General features: G+C 34.3%; 2 protein-coding genes across 7 annotated transcripts; both read left to right on the forward strand.

Annotated features, from left to right (window-relative positions):
- Positions 1-17,125, forward strand: LOC114751625 (cytochrome P450 CYP72A219-like). 5 transcript variants are annotated; one of them, XM_028940288.1, is made up of 5 exons: positions 1-311; positions 393-610; positions 15,522-15,772; positions 15,901-16,288; positions 16,424-17,125. In XM_028940288.1, exons 1-5 carry the CDS (start codon positions 38-40, stop codon positions 16,847-16,849), a joined length of 1,557 nt encoding a protein of 518 aa, XP_028796121.1. In that variant the 5' UTR covers positions 1-37; the 3' UTR covers positions 16,850-17,125. The 5 variants fall into 5 exon arrangements, with proteins under 5 accessions (XP_028796121.1, XP_028796120.1, XP_028796119.1 ...); XM_028940287.1 differs by lacking the exons at positions 15,522-15,772; positions 15,901-16,288; positions 16,424-17,125 and adding exons at positions 4,987-5,237; positions 5,335-5,722; positions 5,857-6,443; XM_028940286.1 differs by lacking the exons at positions 15,522-15,772; positions 15,901-16,288; positions 16,424-17,125 and adding exons at positions 725-975; positions 1,099-1,492; positions 1,585-2,132.
- Positions 8,024-13,524, forward strand: LOC114751627 (cytochrome P450 72A15-like). 2 transcript variants are annotated; one of them, XM_028940291.1, is made up of 5 exons: positions 8,024-8,054; positions 11,788-12,005; positions 12,108-12,358; positions 12,461-12,848; positions 12,974-13,524. In XM_028940291.1, exons 1-5 carry the CDS (start codon positions 8,039-8,041, stop codon positions 13,397-13,399), a joined length of 1,299 nt encoding a protein of 432 aa, XP_028796124.1. In that variant the 5' UTR covers positions 8,024-8,038; the 3' UTR covers positions 13,400-13,524. The 2 variants fall into 2 exon arrangements, with proteins under 2 accessions (XP_028796124.1, XP_028796123.1); XM_028940290.1 differs by lacking the exon at positions 8,024-8,054 and adding an exon at positions 10,325-10,649.
- Positions 17,126-20,247: the final 3,122 nt, after the last annotated feature.

Here is a 20,247-nt window from a genome sequence, read left to right on the forward strand (position 1 = left end):
AGACCCCAACTCTGATCTCTGCTTCCTTTGCAGAGCCATGGAAGCCAATTCTATGATTGCTGCTATAGTTAAGGTGGTGATAGTGATAGTGATAGGAAGAGTGGTGAATTGGGTGTGGCTGAGGCCTAAACGACTCGAGAGATGTCTTAGACGACAGAACCTCAAAGGAAACTCTTACAGACTACTTGGCTTTGGAGACTTAAAGGAGATGGTTCAGATGTTTCAAGAAACCTACTCAAAGCCTATCAATATAGATGATGATATTATCCCTCGTGCTCTTCCTTTTCATCACCAGATGATTCAAAACTATGGTATGCCCCTTCACGGTAGTATGTTTTAATGATATATATAATTTGTGTTTGGAATCTGTATTGAGTTATCTTTTGTTGCAGGTATGAATTCCTTTATGTGGTTTGGTCCATATCCAGCAGTGACAGTTGCAAACCCAGAAGACATAAAGGAGGTTTTAAGCAACATTTCTGTATTTGAAAAGCTTCCTCACAATCCCCTGGTTAAATTGATCATTACTGGAATATTAGACTACAATGGCGACAAATGGGTTAAACACAGAAGAATTATCAACCCTGCCTTTCATTTGGAGAAGTTAAAGGTATGTCTTCTTTCCTTCTTGAACTCTCTTAATCAGGGCAATGTAAGTACCTTTTTCCCTTTAACCAAAATTATGTCTATGTATGGACTTATGCAAAGCTTAAGTTTGTGGCAGCTAATGTTACCAGCATTATATGAGAGCTGTAATGGAATGGTAAAGAAATGGGTTAGCTTGGTCGGTGAAAACGAAAAAGCTTGTTGTGAGATAGACGCATGGCCTTTCTTTCAAAGCATGACCAGTGATGCTATTTCTCGAACAGCTTTTGGAAGCAGTTATGAAGAAGGCCAACGAATATTCCAACTCCAATCTGAACAAGCTCATCTTACCCTCAACGTCATTCGTTCTGTATATATCCCTGGATGGAGGTAATTTGTTTGAGAAAATTTATCATTAAAATGGAAGTCCTGTCTTGCTTAAAGTTCTGATAAATTATGAAAAATCAGTTATATACTACTCATTTTGATTGTGTCTTGTTGGTACATGTAAAGATTTGTACCAACTAAGTTAAACAGGAGATTGAAACAAATAGAGAAAGAAATACAAGTATTGGTCAAAGGAATCATTCAGAAAAGGGAGAAGGCTAGGGAAGGAGGACATGCCCCAAGTGATGATCTATTAGATATGCTTTTGGAATCTAATCGCAGAGAAATCAAAGACAATGGCAACAACAAGAACATGGGAATGAGCATTGAAGATGTCATAAAGGAATGTAAATTGTTCTACTTTGCAGGACAAGAGACAACATCTGTTCTCCTTAATTGGACAATCGTGTTACTCTGTAAGTATCCCAATTGGCAATCAAAAGCAAGAGAAGAAGTCTTCCAAGTATTCGGCAATCAAGCTCAAGTACCTGATTATGATGGTTTAAATCAACTCAAAGTGGTAAGATTGTATGAATATGATGTCCTGTTTTTGTTTTCTATTTTATCGATTCCATGTCATTCTAAAGTATCATTAATATTTTTATGTTATAGGTAAGTATGATATTGTATGAGGTTCTTAGGCTGTACCCTCCTGCTCCTTTGGTGATGAGGGTTGTATCCAAAGATACAAGACTCGGAAATCTAAGTTTATCAAGTGGAACTCAAGTTGCAATTCCAATAATTATAATACAACAAGATCCTCAATTATGGGGAGAAGATGCAAAAGAGTTTAATCCACAAAGATTCTCTGAAGGAATCTCCAAGGCAACCAAGAACCAAACCTCGTATCTTCCATTTACTTTGGGTCCAAGAATATGCCCTGGCCAAAACTTTGCCTTGCTTGAAGCTAAAATGGCTTTGTCCTTAATTCTTCAAAAATTTTCTTTTGAGCTTTCTCCATCTTATACTCATTCTCCCTCCATAGTACTGACCCTTCACCCACAACATGGCACCCATATCATTTTACGAAAGCTCCAAAATTCTTAGTTAAACATTCGTCAGACTACACTCTTTACAGAGGGAATTTTGTGGATATGTATGCCTGTTTGTCTGTACAAGGATAATATCAATAAACCTTGTTCTTCTACATGGGCATGTTATATATGTGTGAGTAAGTCATGAACATATACATGTATACTTGATGGTTATGCTAGTATTCGAGTCATACAGTGTCATATGCCTCTAGATGGCTGAATTAGTAATTGTGTGTTTTTTTTTTTTTTTTGTGTACTGGAAAATCATGTTTCTGTTGCATATTCACTAAAGGGAAAGTTTCGTCGGCTGTTTTGGATCAATTGAGCTTGAAATTTTCACTAAAGTTTGCATTAAATTACAATCATAATTCTGAGGCTCTTGTACGTGTGCAGAGTGTTAGACTCAAATAACTCTGCAACACATTACGCCAAAAAATAACCATGTAACATAGTGAAAGATTATAGCGCTTATTCATAACATTATAATATCTTGTTTGATTATGATAAAACCAATTCAGCACAATAAGACCATTTATGCGCTCGTCCTTTACGATTTTCCTTTTAATTTATTTTAGGTAGCACTGTTCTTTTTCCTTTCATGGGTTGTTAACATATGCTCTTTAGACACACATATATTTATATTGATGATATATATAAATGATTATGTAAATAATATGCTCATATATATATATATATGTATATCCATGTAAGTGGGTAAGTCAGGAAAACGTGGTTCTCGTCGGCTCAAGTGGTTCTAGAAAATCACAAGTATCGGTTGAAAATTTACTCAAGGGAAAGTTCCTTCCGTTGCTTTGTGGTCAATGTGAAACTTTGACTAATTAAGAGTATGCTTTTGATAAAATGTTTGCCTTTAACTTCGGTGCGAAGAATTTTAGAAAGAAGGTCATCCACGTTGTGAGAATCTTGGACATAGTTGTACCTGCTGACAATTCCTCGCTTTCTAAAATGCAGGCGAAATAAATGGAATTCCTTTCTTTTCTTTGTTTTTTTTTTAAAATTTGCATCTGTAATTCCTAGCGCAGAGCCAAGGGCCAACCTGTTGATCATCAATCAACCATTTAAGCAAAAGATGTTGCTGGGTTAACGACAGAGGATTATCTCTATGTATTTATAAACAGAGGTTTACCTACCCCTGTTTTAGATCTCAAAAACAGAGTTATATGTGTGTGCGTGTCTTCCACGCTTAGGGGGACCGGACTCGGCTGCATGCCACTCAGTCAACGCTGTCTTAATCAATTTGCTTCAGTCAATGGTTACTTGGCAAGTTGGAAAATGGGGACATGGGACAAAGGAGAGTCTCATGGAAATAAAGATTAAAAAAAGAAATAAAAGGAACAATCCAACCAGCTTGTGCACCAATAAAAGGTATGTTTGGATTGGCGTTGGACAAAACTGACTTCTAGTCCAATTGACTTTTGTAACTGAAGTTAGAGTAAAAGTCAGTCAGTGTAATGCAATTTGTGTTTGGATAGGTGCTTATAAAAAGTCAGTTGAAAAAGTTAAAAGTTGTTTGGATGATTAATAGAAAAGTTAGTTTAGTTGTAAAATGACTGAAAAGAGCATGAACTTTATTGAATAGTAGTGTTTGAAATTTAAGTTTTTAATGTGATAATAGTTTGAAAAAATATATAAAATTATTATGAAAATATAAATAGTTTATTTGTGAGATTATAAAATAAAAATATTTGTTACGGAGAAAAATTTGAAAACATATTGTAGATAATTAATTAAATATACATGATGGACAAACATGAATATAAATTAAAATTTATTTGGTCTCTAATTAAAGTAAATGAAATCAGATAACTAATTAGATCATAAGCTTTACACAATTTTCCCATAAGTCAGTTGGAAAAGTTGATCCAGATTGCGTTGGATAAGTCAGTTAGAAAAGAAGCCCTATCCAAACAATCTTCTAAACCACAATAAGTCACTAACCTCAGTTTCACGCTTTCCCAGGCACTTTTGGCTCTTCCAGCTGCAATCCAAACATAGCCAAAGAGAGGAAGAAAAACCCACTTAAATTGGGACCCTTTCTGTTATTTAAAGACCATACTTTTATGTCCCATGTCCATTGATCTTCGGCGATTGTCGTTGTTTAATTTGAGTCCCCCAAACTCTGTTCTTTCTCTGTTCAGCCATGGAAGCTCTAGAAATTCCTTCACTGAGAGTTGCAAATTCTCTTATTGCTGGTATGGCTATTTTCGTGATAGTCGTAGTGATCGGAAGAGTGGTGAATTGGCTGTGGCTGAGGCCAAAACGACTTGAGAGATATCTCAGAAGGCAGAATCTAAAGGGGAACCCGTACAGACTAGGGTTCGGAGACTTGAAGGAGATGTCTCAGATGATTCAAGAAGCCAAATCTAAGCCCATCAACTTAGACGATGAGATCATTCCTCGTACCGTTCCTTTTCATCATCAAATGATTCAAAACTATGGTACACCCCTTCCTATGTTGTCCCCGTCTTCTCTCCTTTGTTCTGTATTTCGTCTGAGTCTTTGTTAGAGGGAGAAACTCCTCTATCTGCCGTATGCTCTGCTCCGTATTGTTTCGCCACTGAACTAATTGAAATTGATGTGTTTGATATATAGTGAGAATCACTTTATGTGGTCTTGAATCTCTACTGATTTATTTTTATTATAGGCAAGAATTCCTTTATGTGGTTTGGTCCAACTCCACTGGTGACAGTTACAAACCCGGAAGACATAAAAGAGGTTTTTAGCAACATTTCTGTATTTCAAAAGGTTCCTAGCAATCCATTGAGTAAATTTTTAATTACTGGACTCATAGACTACAATGGTGAAAAATGGACGAAACACAGGAGAATTATCAACCCCGCCTTCCATTTGGAGAAGTTAAAAGTATACTTTCCTTCCTTGTTTCATGTGTTAATTCTCTTAATTAAGAGTGATTTATGCTTTTCCCCCCCTCTAATTTCAAGGCTTAAACTTATGACAGCTAATGTTGCCTGCATTCCGTGAGAGTTGTAACGATATGGTAAAAAAATGGGTGAGACTAGCGAATGAAAATGAAAAAGGTTGCTGTGAGATAGACGTGTGGCCTTTCTTTCAAACCATGACAAGTGATGTTATTTCTCGAACTGCTTTTGGAAGTAGTTATGAAGAGGGCCAACAAATATTCAAACTTCAAGCTGAACAAGTTCTTCTTACCCTCCAAGTCCTTCGTTCTGTTTACATCCCCGGCTGGAGGTAATTAGCCTGAGAAAAATTATTATTAAAGTCTTATGAGGTTTATATTCCTAGTAAATTAAAAAGAAGCGTTATGTACTCTCTTATGTATGTATAGATTTGTACCAACGAAGTTGAATAGGAGATTGAAAGAAATAGAGAGAGAAATACAAGCGTCGGTAAGAGGAATCATTCAGAAAAGGGAGAAGGCTAGGGAAACAGGACAAGCCCCAAGTGATGATTTATTAGATATGCTTTTGGAATCGAATCGCAGAGAAATCAAGGACAATGGCAACAACAAGAGCATGGGAATGAGCATTGAAGAAGTGATAAAGGAATGTAAATTGTTCTACTTTGCAGGACAAGAGACAACTGCTGTTCTCCTTAATTGGACAATTGTGCTACTTTGTAAGTATCCTAATTGGCAATCCAAAGCAAGAGAAGAAGTCTTCCAAGTATTCGGTAACCAAACTCCTGATTATGATGGCATAAATCGCCTCAAAGTGGTAAGGATATATGAATATGATATCTTATATGTTTTAAATGTTTTAGATTCATGTCATTTAGAAGCTTCATTAACATTTTTCTTCACACTTGATTACACTAGAATAATAGTCAATAATATTCATTTATGGAACAGGTAAGTATGATATTGTACGAGGTTCTTAGATTATACCCTCCAGCTCTTATAGTGAATAGGGTCGTATCAAAGGATGCAAGACTTGGAAATTTGAGTTTACCAGCTGGAGCTCGAGTTGCAGTTCCAGTAATTTTTATACACCAAGATTCTGAATTGTGGGGAGAAGATGCAAAGGAGTTCAATCCAGAAAGATTTTCTGAAGGAATCTCTAAAGCAACTAAGAGCCAGTGTTCATATATCCCATTTGCTTGGGGTCCAAGGATATGCCCAGGCCAAAATTTTACTTTGCTTGAAGCTAAAATGGCTTTGTCCTTGATTCTCCAAAACTTCTCTCTTGAATTTTCTCCATCTTATGCTCATGCTCCTATGTCAGTTATGACCCTTCGCCCTCAGCATGGCACCCATATCATTTTACGGAAACTCTAGAGTTATTAGTTAAAGCGTCATCATACCATACGTTCTAAGAAATAATTTTATGCGTGCGTTTGTTTACGCAAGTCATGAAAATATGTTTGTATTTGCTGTCTGTAGTCATTGAATGACTATCCTAGTATTCATATTATACAATGTTATATGCTTTTAGATGACTCTGTTAGTAAGTTTTAATTTTGTTTTGTATCTAAATTTACTGTTGGAGGGAAATTAGAGTCCCTTTGATTGCTTTCATTGAGTTTCCAAAAAAAAAAAATTCCTCTAATTTTAGAAGTAATATATGAGGGGTATGTGTCTGACTCTGAGACTTCACCTCTGATCTCTTTCTGTGCATCCATGGAAGCTCCAAAATTCTATCATCGTTGATGTAGTTAGAGTGGTGAAATATTACTTGAATTCTTATTAAGGCATCTCAATATTATTTCGGCAGAATTAATGAGTGTTTAAATTATTATTTTTTTAAAAAATAAAAAATTTCAAGTTTGCTTTTACATCTTCAAAAAAGAAAAGAAAAGAAAGCTGTCATTTAAAATATTTTTTTATAAATTGAGATAAACTTCTTCATATTATACCATAAAAATAATTTTAAAATCACATTTTTGTTTTTATCCAAATACGTTATGAGAAGAAAGAGACGGTTCCCTCTTCCTGGGATATGATATGGGTCCCTACAGCTATACCCCCTCCCCCAAAAAAAAAAAAGACAAGTATGTGGCAAAAATGGATCAACTGCTCTGCACATCAGTCAACGCTGTCTCAATCATTTGCTTAAATCAATTGTAAAAGGGCAAATGTCGACAAGGAACTAGGGAGAGAGACACTGAAATGCACCTTAATGAGTTGAGCAAAGCCGGAAAAGTCACCTAAAAAGACATTTTCCGATCTTCATAATACGATGCGAGGCCTGCCATTGACCTTATTTGGTGATTTAATTGGGGACCCCAACTCTGAACAATTCCTCCTTCCTTTTTCTGGATCTAAATATAAGGACTTGAAGGTTAGGATGTTCTATTCACTACACCATATCACATTACGAAATATGAGGCTGTACTCTGTAATTCGAAGGAGATTAATTTTTCTTATGCCTTCCCAAAAGAAATCATGATGTGTAAGGTTTTCACAAAGATTATGCAATTAGCTGAATTTGATGTTTCATCCACACTTAACTATTTTTTCTTCCTTTCCTCTTTGATATTTCAATAAATTTATATATAACAAGCCGCATTATTCATAAAGTAATTTTGTAATTTGATTATTGTGGGGGCTGGTTTTGCAGGCTGTTCTCGTTGCTATTGCTAAGGAAACCGTTTATTTAAATTAACTAGTTAAATTAACTAAATTAATAATCCAATTCATCCAAACAAATTACAAAAAGAAAATCCACTCAAATCTTCAAAATAAGATATGAGGCGTGCGTGTCCATTGACCTGTCGGCGATCCTCTTCATTCAGTTTGAGATCCTAACTCTGATCTCTGCTTCCTGTTCAGAGTCATGGAAGCAAATTCTATGATTGCTGCTATAGTTATGGTGGTGACAGTGATAGTGATAGGAAAAGTGGTGAACTGGGGATGGCTGAGGCCTAAACGACTCGAGAGATGTCTTAGACGACAGAACCTCAAAGTAAACTCTTACAGACTACTTGGCTTAGGAGACTTAAAGGAAATGGTTCAGATGTTTCAAGAAGCCTACTCAAAGCCTATCAATACAGAGGATGATACTATCCCTCGTGCTCTTCCCTTTCATCACCAGATGATTCAAAACTATGGTATGCCCCTTCATGGTCATATGTTTTAATGATACATATAGTTTGTGTTTTGAAGCTGCATTGAGTTGTTTTTATTGCAGGTAATAATTCCTTTATGTGGTTTGGTCCATATTCGGCAGTGACAGCTGCAAACCCAGAAGACATAAAGGAGGTTTTAAGCAACATTTCTGTATTTGTAAGCTTCCTCACAATCCACTGTTTAAATTGATCATTACTGGGATATTAGACTACAATGGCGACAAATGGGTTAAACACAGGAGAATTATCAACCCTGCCTTACATTTGGAGAAGTTAAAGGTATATTTTCTTTCTCTGTTTAACTCTTTTAAGGGCAATGTACGTACCTTTCTTCGATTAACCAAAATTATGTCTATGTATGAACTTGATACAAAGCTTAATTTTGTGGCAGCTAATGTTACCGGCATTATATGAAAGTTGTAATGGAATGGTAAGGAAATGGGTTAGCTTGGTGGGTGAAAACAAAAAACGCATGTTGTGAGATAGACGCATGGCTTTTCTTTCAAGCATGACCAGTGATGCTATTTCTCGAACAGCTTTTGGAAGCAGTTATGAAGAAGGCCAACGGATATTCCAACTCCAACCTGAACAAGCTCATCTTACCCTCAACGTCATTCGTTCTGTTAATATTCCCGGAAGGAGGTAATTTGTTTGAGAAAGTTTATCTTTAGAATTAAAGTCCTTTCTTGCTTAAAGGTTTAATAAATTATGAAAAATCAGTTATATACTGCTCACTTTGATCGTATCTTGCTTGTGTATGTAAAAATTTGTAGCAGCTAAGTTGAACTGGAGATTGAAAGAAATACAAGTGTTGGTCAAAGGAATCATTCAGAAAAGGGAGAAGGCCAAGGAAGCAGGAGATGCCCCAAGTAATGATCTATTAGATACGCTTTTGGAATCTAATCATAGAGAAATCAAAGACAATGGCAACAACAAGAACATGGGGATGAGCATTGAAGATGTCATAAAGGAATGTAAGTTATTCTACTTTGCAGGACAAGAGACAACCTCTGTTCTCCTTACTTGGACAATTGTGTTACTGTATAAATATCCCAATTGGCAAACAGAGGCAAGAGAAGAAGTCTTCCAAGTATTCGGCACTCAAGCACGTGATTATGATGGTTTAAATCGAGTGAAAATGGTAAGATTATATGTATACGATATTCTATCGTTATTTTCTATTTTACCGATTCCATGTCATTCCAAAGTATCATTAATATTTGTATGTTATAGATAAGTATGATATTGTGCGAGGTTCTTAGATTAAATTTTCCGGCTCTTGTGATGAGTATAAGTTTAAAAGGAAAGCTCAAGTCCAAAAGACTATTCTATAAGAAGGAAAAACCCTTTGAACTTATAAATCCCATAACAGTTGTGAGATTTCTCAATGTGAAACTCATAATAGAGTATCCTTCTCGAGAGTTGATATTCCCAGTAGCTTTACTCTACAGCACTTCACTCAGTCTTCTTATTTCGCAGGTAGCCTTTTGCTATTGGTTGACTCTCAACGAAAACATCAATATAATAAGTATAAGCTCAAAAGGAGAACCTATCCTAAAAGACTAACCTATTAGGTAGGAGACTCATATCATCTCCTTTGGTGATGATGGTTGTATCAAAGGATACAAGACTCTGAAATCTAAGTTTATCAACTGGAACTTAAGTTGCAATTCCAATAATTACCGTACAATAAGATCCGCAATTGTGGGAAGAAGATGCAAAATATTTTGACGTGTTGGATGCACTAAAAAATATTTCACGGTGCTAGATGTACTTAAAAAAATATTTCAGAGTGTTGGATGTATTATAAAATTTTTAGGGTGCCGGATGCTAAATACATCTTAATCCTCTATATATGTGTGTATATATATAGCCGTGGGACGATTATCTAATTATTCAGATCAGTGTTATATGCTTCTAGATGGCTCGCTTGGAAATTATATATTTTAATTTTTCGTGTTCTAGAAAATCACGAGTTTCTGTTGAAAATTCTCTAAAAGGAAGGTTCCTTCCATTGCTTTGGGTCAATGTAAGACTTTGACTAATTAAAAACATGTTTTTGACAAAAGGGCACAAGTGACGAGGGAGAGAGCCGCTGAAATAAAAAGGGGCCAAAAAAGAAATAAAAAAATGAAGAAAGAAAGAAAGAAAATCCCCTTAAATTGGGACCCCCTCTATTCTTCAAAGATCAGATCTAATGTGACCCATGTCCACTGATCTTCAGTGATCGTCGTAGTTTAATTTTAGTCCCCCAAACTCTGTTCTTTCTCCGTTTAGCCATGGAAGCTCTAGAAATCCCTTCACTGAGAGTTGCAAATTCTCTTATTGCTGGTATAGTTATCTTTGTGATAGTGGGAGTGATCGGAAGAGTGGTGAATTGGCTGTGGCTGAGACCGAAACGACTTGAGAGATATCTCAGAAGACAGAATCTAAAGGGAAACCCGTACAGGCTGGGGTTCGGAGACTTGAAGGAGATGTCTCAGATGATTCAAGAAGCCAAATCTAAGCCCATCAACTTAGACGATGAGATCATTCCTCGTGTCATTCCTTTTCGTCATCAACTGATTCAAAACTATGGTACACCCTTTCCTATGTTGTCCCCGTCTTCTCTCCTCTGTCACGTATTTCATCCGTGAGCCTTTGTTTGAGGCTCTGTTTGGTTGGAGGCTTGTAAGGGGAGCGAGGAAGAGAGAAATATTATGTTTAATATTGACTAAACTATTCATACTAGTTTTTTAATATTCTAAGTTTGTTTTTCTTATTAGAAACTCCTTTTCACCTCTTTTCTTTTTCTTCCATCTTCATTTGTCATATTTTCTTCTCTCATCAATTTTATATCTGGAGCATAGTTCACTAACGCTGTCGTCATTTCTGCCTCCTCCCCCTGCTCGTCCATCTCCAAATATATAATAGCTAATATATCTATTAGATTCTAGTGTTTCCTACGTCTCTTCCCAAATTTGCATCATATTATCTTTGGTGATTTGATAAGCAAGATTAGCAAAGTCTGTTACTTGAAAATGAAAAGATCATTAGTTAAATTTTGGTTCCGATTTTATCGTGTTGTCCTAAAAAGGTGTATCTTATTTTGAATTTCATACCACACGTTAACTACTCTTTCTACTGCAATCGATGTCAATGTAAACGGTAACTTTAATGATACACTAGATTAGTATGTAAGTTAAAATGTATGTATATTAATTTAGTACCCAAAACTAACAAAAAAATTTTGTGATATGATATTTAAAAAGGAAAATTACATTAAGGTCCTACCTAAAAAGTTTAAATACAAAACAGTCTTTATTTGTCATATTTTCTTCTCTTACTAATTTTATATCTCCTGCATAAAAATATTGTAATCAAAGAATAAAATAGTCTAAATATAGAGACAATGACATATTTGCTAATTTATAATTACCTTCTCTCCCCTTCTTTTATGAACCAAAGAAGAAATCCCCCCTCCCTTACTCTTTTCTCCAACCAAACAAAACTCATAACCTCTCTTGCCATCCTCTCCCCTTCCCTTCCCTCCCCTCCCCTGCCTTCTGTTGAACCAAACAAAGCCGGAGGGAGAAACTCCTTTATGTGCTGTATGCACTGCTCCGTATTGTTTGCCACCGAACTAATTGAAATTGAACCCATGCTTATATGTTTGATATATAGTAAGAATCACTTTATGTGGTCTTGAATCTCTACTGATTTATTTTTATTATAGGCAAGAATTCCTTTATGTGGTTTGGTCCAACTCCAATGGTGACAATTGCAAACCCAGAAGATATAAAAGAGGTTTTTAGCAACATTTCTGTATTTGAAAAGGTTCCTAGCAATCCATTGAGTAAATTTTTAATTACTGGACTCGTAGACTACAATGGTGAAAAATGGGCGAAACACAGAAGAATTATCAACCCCGCCTTTCATGTAGAGAAGTTGAAGGTATTTTTTTTTCCTTCCTTTTTTTCATGTGTTAATTCTCTTAATTAAGGTGACATATGCTTTTTGTCTTTTTCCTAATTCCAAAGCTTAAACTTGTGGCAGCTAATGTTGCCTGCATTTTGTGAGAGTTGTGATGATATGATAAAAAAATGGATGAGACTAGTGAATGAAAATGAAAGGGGTTACTATGAGATAGATGTGTGGCCTTTCTTTCAAACCATGACAAGTGATGTTATTTCTCGAACTGCTTTTGGAAGTAGTTATGAAGAGGGCCAACAAATATTCAAACTTCAAGCTGAACAAGTTCTTCTTACCCTCCAAGTCCTTCGTTCTGTTTACATCCCCGGCTGGAGGTAATTAGCCTGAGAAAAATTATTATTAAAGTCTTATGAGGCTTATATTCCTAGTAAATTATGTTAGAAAGAAGTGTTATATACTCTCTTGTGTATGTATAGATTTGTACCGACGAAGTTGAATAGGAGATTGAAAGAAATAGAGAAAGAAATACAAGCATCAGTAAGAGGAATCATTCAAAAAAGGGAGAAGGCTAGGGAAACGGGACAAGCCCCAAGTGACGATCTATTAGATATGCTTTTGGAATCTAATCACAGAGAAATCAGACACAATGGCGATAACAAGAACATGGGAATGAGCATTGAAGAAGTTATAAAGGAATGTAAATTGTTCTACTTTGCAGGACAAGAGACAACCTCTGTTCTCCTTAATTGGACAATTGTGCTACTTTGTAAGTATCCTAATTGGCAATCAAAAGCAAGAGAAGAAGTCTTCCAAGTGTTCGGTAGTCAAACTCCTGATTATGATGGCATAAATCGACTCAAAGTGGTAAGGCTATATGATCATGATGTCTTATATGTTTTATATTCATGTTCTTTAGAAGTGTGATTAACATTTTTCTTCACACTCTATTACACTAAAATAATAGTCAATGACATTTGTTTGTGTAATAGGTAAGTATGATATTGTACGAGGTTCTTAGGCTATATCCCCCAGGTCCTGTAGCAACGAGGGTCGTATCAAAAGATGCAAAACTTGGAAATTTGAGTTTACAAGCTGGAACTCGAGTTGCAATTCCAATAATTTTGATACAACAAGATTCTGAATTGTGGGGAGAAGATGCAAAGGAGTTCAATCCACAGAGATTTTCTGAAGGAATCTCTAAAGCAACTAAGAGCCAATGTTCATATATCCCATTTGCTTGGGGTCCAAGGATATGCCCAGGCCAAAATTTTACTTTGCTTGAAGCTAAAATGGCTTTGTCCTTAATTCTCCAAAACTTCTCTCTTGAATTTTCTCCATCTTATACTCATGCTCCTATTTCGGTTCTGACCCTTCGCCCTCAGCATGGCACCCATATCATTTTACGGAAACTCTAGAATTACTACTTACAGCGTCGTCATACCGTACATTCTGAGAAGCAATTTTATGCTGTGCGTTTGTGTACGCAAGTCATGAAAATATGTATGTATTTGCTGTCTATAGTCATTGAATGACTGTCCTATTATTCATATCATACAATGTTATATGCTTCTAGATGACTCCGCTAGTAAGTTGTAATTTCGTTGTGTAATTAAAAAAAAAATCATGTATTTCTGATGCAAATTTAGGTAAGGAGGGATATTGAAGTTCCTTGATTGCTTCCACTGAATTTTAAAAATAATATATGAATGGTATGTGTCTGAGACCCCAACTCTAATCTCTTCCTGTGCATTCATAGGCTGATATAGTTGTGGTGGAAAAATATTAATCAAATTTTTATTAGAAAAAATTTAAAAAAATGACCGCAGAATTTTACAATTCCAAATCAGGAATAACTATAAATATGTATTGTTATTTACTTTTTGAATGTAGTTATTTTCTTTACGAGAACAATAACCAATACTAATTTAGAAATTTTAAAATTTAATCATCATTTTTTTGGGATTTTTTCTTCTTATTAAGGCACCTTAATATTATTTCAGCACAATGATTGAGAAGTGTTTAAATTATTGGTTTTTTTAAAATAAAAAATTCCAAATTTACTTTTATTTCAAATTATAAATTACGTCTTGGAAAATGAGAAAGGGAAAAATTACATCTATCTTTAAATATGAAGAGTTTTTTTAAGGGAAAAAATTAATCAAGTTCTCAATAGTCAATAACTTAGTAAGAAGAGAAAGCAGTTCCAATTTGAGAAGTTTGTGGCAAAATCGGATCCGCTGCTCTGCACATCAGTCAACGCTGTCTCAATCATTTGCTTAATCAATTGTAAGTGGGAAAATGTGGACATGGAATTAGGGAGATAACCACTAAAATGAAAGGGGCGTTTGCCTAACTGTAAAAAAAAAAGTTTTTGAAAAGCATTTTTTTTTATAAATCGAGACAAAATACTCTACATATGTATTTCATACATGGTAAAAACACCTTTAAAACTATAGTTTTGTATCTATCCAAACACCGTGAAGATTTAAAAAAGGGAAAAAAAGCAACAATTTCTACCTGCTTGAATTGACCCAAAAATGAAACAAAGATTTGCTTAAATTGTGACCCTCTATCTTCTTCAAAGGTCAGATTTATATAACGCATGTTCATTGATCTTCGGCCATTCTCGTCGTTTAATTTGAGCCCCCCACAACTATGTTTTCTCTCTGTGCCGCCATGGAAGCTCCAGAAACTCAGTCACTGACAGTAGCAAGTTCTCTTATTGCCGGTATAGTTATCATTGCGATAGTGATAGTGATCAGAAGAGTGGTGAATTGGTTGTGGCTGAGGCCGAAACGACTCGAGAGATTTCTCAGAAGGCAGAATCTGAAGGGAAACTCATACAGACTTGGGTTCGGAGACTTGAAGGAGATGGATCAGATGATTCAAGAAGCCAGCTCTAAGCCCATCAACCTACATGATGATATCATTCCTCGTACTATTCCTTTTCATCACCAAATGATTCAAAAATATGGTATGCCTCTTCCTATGTTGTCCCTAGCTTCTCTCCTCTGTCCTGTAAAACAGTTTATTTTCATCTGTGATTTTCTTCGAAGTATTCATCTTAAGAGTGACTTGGTACTTTGTTTGAGGGAGAAACTGTTCTATATGCCTTCTGCACTGCTCTGTATTGTTCACCACTAAACTAAACCCTTCTATATGCCTTGTGTACTGCTAATATGTCTGATATATAGTGGTCTTGAATCTCTATTGATTTACTGCAGGCAAGAATTGCTTTATGTGGTTTGGTCCAAATCCAATGGTAACAATTACAAACCCAGAAGACATAAAGGAAGTGTTTACAAACATTTCTGTATTTGAAAAGATTTCTGACAATCCACTTAGTGAACTTTTAGTCAGTGGGCTTGTAGGCTACAATGGCGAAAAATGGACCAAACACAGAAGAATTATCAACCCCGCCTTTTATTTGGAGAAGTTAAAGGTATATGTACTTTCTTTTTCCATGTGTTAATTCTCTTAAAATAAGAGTAATTTATTCCTTATTTTCCCTAATTTCAAAGCTTCAATTTGTGGTAGCTAATGGTGCCTGCATTCTATGAGAGTTGTAATGAGATGGTCAAGAAATGGGTGAGATTAGTGAATGAAAATGGAAGAGGATGTTGCGAGATAGATATCTGGCCTTTCTTTCAGACTATGACCAGTGATGTTATTTCTCGAACTGCATTTGGAAGCAGTTATGAAGAAGGACAACGAATATTTCAACTCCAATCTGAACAAATTATTCTTACTGCCGAGATCTTTCGTTCTATTTACATCCCAGGCTGGAGGTAATTATCTTGCAAAAAATTATTATTAATAATATTAAAGTTCTATTGGGTTTATATTCATAGTTAATTATGCTAAAAAGAACAATTACATACTCAGTTGATTACATCCTATACTTTTGTATCTATAGATTTGTACCAACTAAGTTGAATAGGAGATTAAAAGAAATTGAGAAAGAAATACAAACGTCTGTGAGGGCAATCATTCACAAAAGGGAGAAAGCAAGGGAGGCAGGACAGGCCCCAAGTGATGATCTGTTAGATCTACTCTTGGAATCCAATCGCAAAGAAATCAGAGAGAAAGGAAACAACCAGAACATGGGAATGAATATTGATGATGTCATTAGGGAATGTAAATTGTTCTATCTGGCAGGACAAGAGACAACCTCTGTTCTCCTTAATTGGACGATCGTGCTTCTATGCGAATATCCAAATTGGCAATCTCAAGCAAGAGAAGAAGTCTTTCAAGTAGTCGGCACTCAAATCCCTGGCTTTGATGACTTAAATCGCCTCCAACTAGTAAGACTACATGAACATGATGTTATATATGTTTTAAGTGACTCAGATTCATGTCATTCAAAAGTATCATTACGTTTTGCTTTAGATTTGATTATGCTAGAATTATATCCAATGATGTTTGCGTTTGCGTGATAGGTAAGCATGATATTATATGAGGTTCTTAGATTATACCCTCCAGCTCTTACGTTGGACAGGGTCATATCAAAGGATACAAGACTTGGAAATTTGAATTTACCAGCTGGAACTCGAGTTGAGATTCCAGTCATCTGGGTACAACAAGATTCTGAATTGTGGGGAGAAGATGCAAAGGAGTTCAACCCACGGAGATTTTCTGAAGGAATCTCTAAAGCAACCAAGAGCCAAGGTTCATATATTCCATTTGCTTGGGGTCCAAGGATATGCCCGGGTCAAAATTTTGCTTTACTTGAAGCTAAAATGGCTTTGTCCCTAATTCTCCAAAACTTCTCTTTTGAGCTTTCTCCATCTTATGCTCATGCTCCTATCTCAGTTTTGAGCCTTCGCCCTCAGCATGGCAGCCATATCATTTTACGGAAGTTCTGAGATTATTAATTAAAGGTTCATCATACTGCGTTCTTAGAAGGACTTTTTATGCATATCTGTGTGTGTGTAGATATATATAGATATTCAAGTGATGAGAGTGTGTGTGTATATGCTCTCTATAGTCGTTGTAATATTCAGATTATACGATGTCATACGCTTCTAGATGGCTCTGTTAATAAGTTTTCATATTGTTGTGCACTAAAACATCCCATGTTTCTGATGCAAATTTACTGAAAAAAGGGAAATTGAAGTTCCTTTGATTGCTTCGGCTTGGAAGACAGGATGGGCCTCATGGGCTAAAAATTTTTTTTCTTTGTTTTTTTGTTTGTGGGAACAATATTGATCTTGCAGAGTGATGAAATGAAAAAGGATGGCGTCTTTTTGATGTGTTTGAAATTGAGGCAGAGTACCCTGTTTAGTGCTCTCCGTTTTTCTGGCCTTTTGACCTCTCCTCTTCGTTTATTAATAATTTAATACTCCTCCGGTTTTTAATATAAAATTTATTTGATTCTATTAATAAAGTTAGGTAAGTTGGTTGATTATAAAAAATATGACATGTTTTTCCTAAAATACCATAATCATCTTCCTTAATATCCTCTCTCCCTCTTCTACTTAATTATGATTGAGGGAGTATCCATAGAGGTAATTTAGAGAAAATTGATAAATATAAAAAAATAATACCAAAATCAACTCAACAATTAGGTCTTATATTAAGAACCGAAGGAATATATTGATTAAAATTATAAAATCATTGTTCATATAACAGGGTATCTAATTCTCTCTTCATTTAACATTGGAAAATATATATTCACCACTTTTTATTCATCAAATAAATAAATAAATAAATTTCTTAATTCACTGAACTAATCTAAGACGCACCAAAACACTGAATCATCGGTATATACACATGAATGTTCGGATTAAACGTATGCATGTACATCGTTACTTTCATAATTACTCCTCGGATACTTAATATATGATCTAATTATTGAATTGATTTTGGTTCTAAATATAAAACATATTTATCAATTTTTTCTAGGTTAGCCATATGGATATTTCCTCAACCATAATCAAGTAGAAGAGGGAAGGAAAATATTAAGGAAGATGATTATGGTGTTTTAGAAAAAAACATATCATATTTCTTATAATTAACTAACTTATCTAACTTTTTTAATCTAGTCAAATTAGTTAAATAAGTCTTATATTAAGAACCAGAGAAGTATTATTCTTTCTATACAAACGGTATATATAAAGACATATTCATTCATTCATCAGCTTTTTTTCCCATGAATGCATGTAAAATTTTTTTGTAGGGGACAATTTTATTAGATGAATCAGCACAATTTTAGAAGCTGTAAATCTAGGAGTGTTTGATTAATTAGGATTAATTTAGCTTTTGTGGAGTTTGATTAGGGCTTTCATGAACATGATAAGTACTGCTAGTCGAGTTTCGTCCAATACTCATCAAGTAAGAAATTAAAAAAAAAAGAAATTAAAAAAATAGAAATGAAAGAAAATTTTAATTTTATACATTTGTCAACAAAAACACGATTATCTTTGTTTAAAATATATTTCCCTAAAAAATAATGTTAGAGTCAAAATTAAAATTCAATAAAATTACAGATGGTCAATAACGATACAACATTTATTCTGCGTATTAAGTTTTAAGAAATTCAAAATTCAAATAAAAATAAAATACCGGAATCAATTCTACAAAACAAAAGCCGCCGGCGGCTTTAGACCAAAACCAAAAAAACAAAAAAGGCGCCGGCGGATATATGGCGGGGCAATTGCAACCTAGTTAGAAAATCTTCTTCACAAAGGCCTGAGTAATCAATCAAGCCTTTATATTATTAATATAAGTATTCACATAAAAAAACATATATAACAGCTCTAAAAAGAAAAAAAAAATTGCAACTTAAAAATCGAAGAAAAATCATAAAAGATTGAATGTCTTATAAATAACCCTGCTATACTTAAGATAGTATTATCTAAAAATATTATTTTTAAAAAAATAATACTAATCATTAAAATAGTGAGGTTGACTGTTAAAATTTTTAATATTAAAAAGCAATATTATTACAACTTTTAACTTTCAGGATATATTTACACTAAAAAAAACTTATAATGCCTAATATTTTTAAGGGAATACCTTAACCCATTGTTTTTAGGAAGAATTACAATGAGGTCCCAAACAAGAAAAATAATTAAAAAACAAGTCCTATAGGCTGTCATTCTCACTGTAAGACTTGTCATTACAGGCTATTCAAATTGTTATTAGGACTTTTTAGTGATTTTTTTTTTTTCTGTGAGACTTGAATGTAAATCTCCCTTGTTTTTACTGTGAACTATTGTCCCTACCTTCACGTTTCTTTAAAAAATAAAAAATGCATCCATATGTCACCTACAGCTATATATATGTATATGTCAATCATAAAATTCAATGATTCTATAATAATCGATCCTAACAAACATAACAATAGTACTAATATAATAAATAGCTCGATGGGACGGATTAACAAAACACTCAACCGTAAAATACTTATTTTTTCCTAAACCAAATAGCAATGTAATCATTTCTCTTATTCTTAATATAAGATCTATTTAATTAATTTGATTAAATTGAAAAAATTAGATAAGTTAGTTAATTATAAGAAATATAATATTTTTTCTTAATATGCCATAATTATTTTTTTTAATATCATCTCTCATTTTCCTACTCGATTATGATTGAAGAAGTATTAGTATAAGTAATTTAAAAAAATTAATAAATATAAAAAATATGTATTATATTCAGAATTAAAATCAATTTAATAATTAGATCATATATCACGTACATTACTAAAATTCAATGGACCTCCTAGAGTAGTAGTGTATATTACCTGTTAGGATAGGTTACTTGAGACAAAAGCGGCCGGATTTATTTGGTTGTCGGATCATTAGATTATACTACTTTGATCCTAAATATAAGAGTGAGTTGACTAATTTGAGTAAATTAAGAAAATAAGTTAAGTTAATTATTTGTAATAAATAGTTGTATCTTTCTTAAAATATTCTTGCTAATTAAATATATTAATTGGAATTATTATTATTAAAAGGACTACCTGAAAAAAAAAAAGATAAACATAAGAGATAAAATAGATTGAGGTCTTATATTTATATTTAGAATCAAAATAAAAATTAAATAAAATTTTATAGGTAATATGTGGCAAAATGTGGACAAGGGACCAGGGAGAGAGAAGAGAGGAAAAAGACCGCAATTCTACCTGATGGAATCGACCCAAAAAAGAGAGAGAAAAAGAAAATTTTACTTGTTGGGACCCTCTCTTCTTCAAAGATATATATACGACGCATGTTCATGGACTGATCCTCGGCGATTGTCGTTGTTTAATTTGAGT

Source organism: Neltuma alba, unplaced genomic scaffold (assembly GCF_004799145.2).
Source record: "Neltuma alba isolate B1F8T4 unplaced genomic scaffold, ASM479914v2 tig00006992_pilon, whole genome shotgun sequence".
Taxonomy (NCBI): Eukaryota; Viridiplantae; Streptophyta; class Magnoliopsida; order Fabales; family Fabaceae; genus Neltuma; species Neltuma alba.